Raw genomic sequence first — 7,316 nt, 5'->3', positions numbered from 1 at the left:
TGCGTGTCCCGTGTTCACCACGAGCCAGAGCACCAGTGATCAGTGCTGTCCATGCGATGAGTCCTCGATGCGCAGGGAGCCCTGAGAAGCAGGCACTGTCCGCATCCCCTTGTACAGATGAGGACACTCGTGGGTGTGGCTGCCAAGCGGAGGAGCTGTGATGTGGGCCCACGTAATCTGGCCCCTGGGCCACATGCCACCACCATGCCACACTGCCCTTTGCTGCCATGGCGGCCCTTGCCCCGCACCTTCCCTGCGGCTAAAAGGTTCTTTCCCAGACCCTTTGTCCATTCTCTCTTTCTCTCCTCTCCTGCCCTGTCTCACCTCTTCCCATCTTTCTCCCTCTCTCCCCCTCCTCGCCCCTTTCCCCCCATTTCCTCATCCTCCTTCCCTCCCTTCCCTCTCCCCACTTGCTCTCCTCTCTCTCTGTCTCTTTATCTCAGGGAAGGGTGCTTCTCCAACTCTGATCTGGCAGGTGGGGAAGAAGGCAGGAGAAGGGGAGACTGGGTCATTCTGAGGAGCCCTCAGACCCCCAGTGGGGGGAGCCCCTATATTATCCAGGAGCTGCAGGGAAACCCATCAGAATAAGGGATTTGGCCCTGGAACTGCCTCAATCCCTTAACACCTTCAGACTCTGAAAGACAAAACTGCGCCTGCCAGAATGTAGGCAGCCCACAGGGCTCCTGCTCTGCTCACAGAGCAGACCCAGGAGGCAGGGTCCATAAATCAACTCCCCGGGGGGCCCGCACCAGCTCCTCCCTGGAATCTGGTTGTGCCCCTGGAGAAGGCAGGGGGTGCAGGCCCCACCCCAAAGGGCTCCTGAGCCCCTGAGGGCTCACAGTTTCCCTGAAAAGGCCTCACGCAGTGCCAGTGGGATAGTCTGGGGATGGGCTTTTTATCTTGGGCTCAGAGAATCAGGGCCGAGGCAGCCCCCACAGCAGTTTCATAGCAAAGGACCTCTTGCCTCTGCCCGCACCACAGTTGGGTGCTCTGAGCAGCAATGGTGTTCCCCTTACCAGATGCAGCCTGAGCCCCTAGGAAGGGTAACACGGTCTGACCCAGGTCCACAGAGCCCAGCAAGGATGTTCCCTGCTCCACGAAGAGGGTGCAGGTGGTGAGAGGGAGAAACCACGGGGTGGAAAAAGTTTGATGTGAAGCTTACAATACACGCACTGGAGCTTAGAGGGGGTGGTGAGTGCTGGAGACCACTGGGGCCCGTGGGGGGTCAACATGGTGGCAGGGGCAGAGTGGTGACACATGGGGCAGACTCATGATGGGAGGCTGTTACGGGGTGACAAAGATGGTACTAATCGGAGGGAGCTCACGAACAGTCTAACCCAGGGGTTTGACTCGAGGGCCACAATGGGTTCTTAAACTGGACCGGAGGGCCGGAACAAAAGCATGGATGGAGTGTTTGTGTGAACTAATATAAATTCAAAGTAAACATCATTACATAAAAGGGTACGGTCTTTTTTTTTTTTTTTTTTTTTTTTAGTTTTATTCATTTCAAATGGGCCGGATCCGGTCCGCGGGCCGTAGTTTGCCCACGGCTGGTCTAACCTGAAGGTACCAAGAGTCCGAGAGATCTGGGGCACCCTCAAGCTCACGCCTGGGGGTGGGGGGTGGGCAGGAGGCCCCCAGCCTCACTCGGCTAAGGCAGGTGAAAGTCTGCCCCAGGCCCAGGCGCAGAGGTGAGGTTTGCTCATGAGGTTCTGATGAACTCCTTTCTGGGTTTTAGCTGCACATGTGAGTGTGTATGTGTGTGCTCGCACGTGCGCACGTGTGTGTGTGTTTGGTTTATCTGGTTATTTTCCCATGATTAATAAAGCTTGACCTAGTGTGGTGTGTTTTTTTTTCTGGACTAACTCATCTTCATATCAGCCTATCTTTATTCACTCATTTTTAGGCAATTACAGTTTGGAGGTAATCTAAATGTCAACTTACAGACCGCCAGCAACCTCTCAGGAATTTTCACCAAAGGTGATGCCCAGTCACAGCTGCAGAGCATCCTTCCTGAACCTCCCCTCACCTGCTGGCAGCATTCCCAGGTGGGAGGTGTGGGTGTCACCCGGCCCCAGATTCAGTGAGTCGGGCCACGACTACCTCCGACAGCTTTAAGAGAGGGGCAATGGTCTCCACGCAGAGATGAGGTTTCCCAGGCTAGAATGTCACGTGGATTCTGCCATGGCCTCTGAGTGTCTCCAGATGTAGGGCATGGATTCTAGGACCAGACCCAGGAGAAGAGAGGACCCAGGTGAGAGTCCACGATGGGCCCTGCAGCAACGTCAAGATCAGAATCAAACTTCTTCCAAACACAGACTACGGGGTCCAGCTTCAGTCCCAGGAGTGGGGGCATAAGCTGGGGTCGTATTCCATGTGTCTCAGGCCCCTTGTTAGGGTGTCTCTGACACCAGGCCGCCACGGAGGGCAGGAGGGGAGAGAGGGGCCTGTGGGCTGGTTGGGGGAAAGGTCCATCTACATCCCACCTCCCTCACGCATGGGCTGAGAGTTGAGCTGTTGCAGACGCTAATGGTTCATGTTCAGTGCTCCCTTGCTCCCCTGTACCCCAACCCTCTGTGATGGGCTGCAGCCCCAGCCAGGACCATTCATGCTCTATACTTAACCAAGTTTCTTCTATGCGGTGTCTTAGGGAGCTGGGGGGGGGGCGGGGTGTCAAGCTCTCCCTGGGTTCCCTCTGGGGGTTGCAAATCCTCTCCAGGTGCACATTCCCTGGCCTCTAGTTACCATTCCAACCCTACCCCCTTTGCCCGGCTACAGAGAGAGCTTGGCCTCCTCTCTGCTCCTTCCCCTGCCCCCTACTGGTTCCATACCTGCACAGGCAGGCCTGTGTGGGGGCAGCTCTGGGCTGCGGTGAGACCTCTGGATGAAGGCTCTTCTACTTAGGGCCTCAGGATGGTGAGCACAGCGCCTCACAGTGTAGACCTCAGCCTCCTGGCTGCCCTGGGAAACAGACCATCCATTTCCTGGATGAGGACGGTGAAACGGCAATACATGGGCCCCTGGTGCTGAACCAGGTGTGTTCCTGGCCAGGCTGAGCTGGGAAGCCCCGTGGCGAGGTCTGGGGTGGAGAGTGGGGCTGGGGTCCTTTTCAAAGGCCAGCTCTGTTCTTGGGGGCTTTCGAAGCCTGGCTGCCTGACTTCGAGTCTATCTCATTGTGAGTGAATTAATTGTTGTGCAACCTAGAGTGGTGAGACAAGTTAATTACATAATTACTACAAAATGACATGTTATTTCATGGCTGCAATATGGTAACTCTGTTGGAAACAATGGTAATTGCCCAGAAACTGCATTCGAGTGGCTCCGTTATCTCTCGATAACCATGTAATTAACTTGTGTTACAACTTTATCTGCAGCAAACTCTGAAGTTAGTAGTTGGGAACCTTGGGGTGGGCATGGCCACCTGAGACCTAAGGCCCAGGCAGGGTCTGGCGTTGGGGGCTCTGCTACGACCCAGGAAGAGAACTTGCCTTTTCATGTTGAGCAAGAAAAATCCCGTATTCAGGGCTCCAGCCCCCAAACTCATCCACCATCTCGTCAGGTCGCACCCCAGTTTCACTAGCCTCATGGCACATAATAGCCACAGCAGCCAGGCTGCCTGGCTCTCTTCTCTCTCACACACATGGATACAGTTCCTTCACAGGAGGGGCACCCCCCAAAGTTGAAAACTCCTACCCCAAGATCTTTGGCCCTAGCAATCTCTTCCCGTGGAGTAGGCCACAGGCCACAAAACTACAACTTAGAGACCTAGCCCATCAGAGCCTGGAGAGCAGCCTGAAGTCAGGGTGACAGGGGGCCCAGGCCCGCCCACCCCAGCAGCCGGTTCCGGCCCAGGGTCAGGCAGTTGAAGCAGTGGGCCAGCTCCCTCAGCCCTGGGCTCTGTTCTGTGGCCAGGATAAAAAGTCCCTGGGGAAGGACAGCAAGTGGCCTGATGGTGGGGGAGCCTGTCCATACAGCCTTAAATACTGCTCTAGGATGCTTTTTCAGTTCTAGGCTCTGTGCTGGGTGCTGTGGCTGCAGCCAAGACAAGACAGCATGCCTGTTGCCCTGGGTGAGCCTGGCTCAGCAGGTGGACAGAAAACACCCAGGTGTCTGCCTGCCAGGCTATTGTCTGGCCCGAGTTCAGTGCCTGCCAGCTTGCCAGTCTGTCCCGGCCTATCTCTGCCTACACACCCACCTCTTGTGTGTCCCTCTCTCCTGCCAGCACATGTGTCGGACTGGGTGTCCGCTGGCTGATCTGTCCCTGACTCTGGAGTTGTCACCAGTGGTCCTGTGTGCACTGGAGGGAACTGGCCTGTCCCAGGTCCCCCTGCAGTGTTCATCCTCACCGTGACGCGCTGTTTGTTTTCCCGGCTTTCTCTCTCCTCTTCAAGGGCACGGACTGTGTCCGATTCATGATTCATCCTCAGGTCTGGTGCTTAAGGCGCGGGGCTGAGACAGTGGATTAAGGTTTGCCGACTGAGTGAACGAAAGCCTCCAGCTGCGTGGGCTGTGTTACAGGGGAGCAGGATTGTTCTCGGTCACCCAGAAAGGCAGGGAGCTGGGCTCCAAGTCAGGCCCAGCTGCAGGGAGGAGACAGCAAACGCTGCCCATCACTCTGAAAGCAAAGAGGGGCCTCAGGGTGGTACTCCCGTGGTAGGGGGCTCCGGATTGGGGTCCCACTATGGAGGAGTCAGAACTAGGTTGCTCTCTGGGCAGAGAGGGGGGGTCTCAGTGGATCGATATAACAGAGGAACCCAGGGAAGAAAGGGCTTCATCTTGTTCCTCTTCATCTTGGGGGTCTGCTCAGAATCAGGGTACGTGCTCTGCCAGGAGAAGGGGGCACCCCAGTTCCCACCTCTGGGGTGCTTGGGGTTGCCCCCTCCCTCCAGCTTTTCCCCCCTAAAACCCACCTGGAGAACCCCATGCCCTGCTCCATGTCCCTCCACCCACAAAAGCACCCCCACTGTTAAGCAGCAGGGAGGGGGCCCAAGTCTGTGTCAGTCATGTGATCAATGCAGAGTAACCTCCCCGGAAACATTCATAAGTTTAATCCACGCCAGTAATAAAATCGCATTACATTTCTCATAAAATAAATGTTCCCATTTATATACAGAAGACAGACTGTACAGGCCCAGCCTGGCCCCAGGAGGGTCACACACAGACGGGCAACGGCGGAGGGAGGGCCGTCCTTCCCGTGGAGGACGGAGGAGTTCTAATCGGCGGGAGAGCGGTTGGCCGGCCGGGCGGTGGGCAGGCAGGCAGACGGACAGATGGGCCAGGCGCTGGGCATTACTGAACCTGCGAGTCAAAGGTGCCATTGAGCTGCCCCTCCTCATAGTCCATCTGACATAAGATCATGTTGTTCTTCAGGAAGAATTTGTCTCCCACACAAAATCTGGAAAATCCAAGCAGGAGAGAGAGGTCATGGGAGGGTCCCAGAGGGCGGCGGGGGCCCCTAGACAGAACTCAGGAGGGCTCTGGCCCCAGAGAACCCAGCTCGGCTGGAGTGGACCATGGGACATGAGGTCCTGGGGGGCTTGCTCCTTGAACTTTCTAGAGGGCACACCCTAAAGTCTGTGGGTTAGCCCGGCCCTCCGCCAGGCCCTGCAGCCTGCGGGGTGGGACAGGCAGACAAGCCTGGGCCACAGGCCTTCCAGTCAGATCCCCCACGGAGGGCTGGGGTGAGTGGGAAGGGATGGGAACAAGCTACCCCTGTCCCAGAGATGGGGAAAGAGAGAGGAGAACAAAGAAACAGGAAAAGACCCAGAGAGGACAGAGGTAGAGATGGGAAGGAGAAAGGGATAAAATAGTTGATTTTCCCACCCTTCTGTCCCCTCCCCAATTTAAGAGGATGGTCAATGAAAGGCACTCTCTCTAAACAGAACCTGTGGGTTTCCTGGAGCATCTGTCCAGAATCTGCGCCCTACCAAGGAGGGCTCTGCCTTTCCCTCTCTTCATCCAGTCTTCCTTAAGTCCTGGAGGATTCAGCCCTTCCCTCAAAGATGTCCCCAAGGTGGCTGAGCTGTCAGTGGGACCCCAGGGTCCCAGCAGATCCCAGTATAACCACCAGGTGGTGCTGCAATGTCACCGAGCCCTCCTAGCAGCGGGTCTGGCAGAGCCCCAGCCAGGCCTGTGTTCCCTACAGGTCCCTCAGGACCTAGTCCTCTGGGAATACTTGTATACGCTCCTTCCTGTCCTGGGGGCTCCTGAGAAAAGGGCCTCCTTCAGAGCCCCCCAGCCAGGAGGGCGCTAGCCCCATAGGTCCCTGAGGTCTCCCACAGGGCTGGGGCCAAAAGACCGGAGAGGAGGCTGGGCTGGAACCAGAATCACAGAAGAGGGGTCCGCAAGGAGGGGCTGTTCCCTGAAGAGATTTCGCCCTCCAAGCCTGGGAACCCCTTCTCACTAGAACATACATGCACGTGGCACACACTAAGGGCACAGGGCATGTGTACAGAACCCTTATACATGCACATTTAAAATGGGTCTTTTCCTGCACATGCCTACTCATCACGCACAGAGTACACACATACCCCCATTTGTATATGGACGCCTAGAAACACATGCATATGCCCACGTAGACATGGATATTTAAAACGACACATGCACATGGCACCCTGTGCATACACAGTAAGCCCACATGCTCCCATCCACTACGTTCACACAGACAGAACAAAGAAACAGGAAAAGACCCCGAGAGGACAGAGGTAGAGATGGAAAGGAGAAAGGGGTATGCACACACAGTGCATGCGCAGTGTGGCAACACACACATTTGACTACAGGGCTTAGGCATATATAAAACACACATATGTACACACATACTAGTACTCAGGACAGCGTGCACATGCAGTCACATGCACACACGGGACCCACATCTGCATGCCGGCCTCCACAGCTTCTGGTCTGTTCTGGCAGGAGTCACCTGAGGTCTAGTGAGTGTGTTGGACTTTCTACCCGTCTAGCACTCACCTCTGGTTGCAGAGCTGGCAGGCGAAGCAGTCGAGGTGATACACATTGTCCCGGGCCCGCATCACCATCTCGAAGGCTGGGATCAGCTTGCTACAGGCAGCGCAGTTTCCCGTGGTGCCGAACAGCCTGCAGAGGGAAGGGTGCAGATGCTCAGGAGCCGGCCAGGGAGCTCTGGAGAGGGTGGCAGGGCAACTGCCCCCACCCATGGCCGCCCGCCCCTGTCTCCCTAACTTTTACTAACAGATCAGGTTTCAGAGAAATTGGCACATCAACTGAGGGATGGAGGTGTAGGGGCTCAAGGGTCAGCTAACACTGCCCATCCCTGGGCTGCTCTGGCAAGGTCTCCTCCC

General features: G+C 56.2%; 1 protein-coding gene across 3 annotated transcripts in view; it reads right to left on the bottom strand.

Moving 5' to 3' along the window:
* Positions 1–5,078: 5,078 nt before the first annotated feature.
* LMO1 (LIM domain only 1) overlaps positions 5,079–7,316 on the bottom strand; it is a 51,031-nt gene continuing 48,793 nt past the window's right edge. For all 3 annotated transcript variants that reach the window (XM_070426680.1, XM_070426679.1, XM_070426678.1), the window contains 2 exons: positions 6,967–7,092; positions 5,079–5,395 (listed from right to left, as the gene is read on the bottom strand). In XM_070426680.1, the coding sequence (XP_070282781.1) occupies positions 5,290–5,395; positions 6,967–7,092 (232 nt within the window). In that variant the 3' untranslated portion in view covers positions 5,079–5,289. The remainder of the gene's footprint in view (positions 5,396–6,966; positions 7,093–7,316) is intronic.

This window comes from Myotis yumanensis, unplaced genomic scaffold (assembly GCF_028538775.1).
Source record: "Myotis yumanensis isolate MYYU_CA2020_CCGP unplaced genomic scaffold, mMyoYum1.0.hap1 SCAF_10, whole genome shotgun sequence".
Taxonomy (NCBI): Eukaryota; Metazoa; Chordata; class Mammalia; order Chiroptera; family Vespertilionidae; genus Myotis; species Myotis yumanensis.
This window is presented reverse-complemented; position numbering and strand designations above follow the sequence as displayed.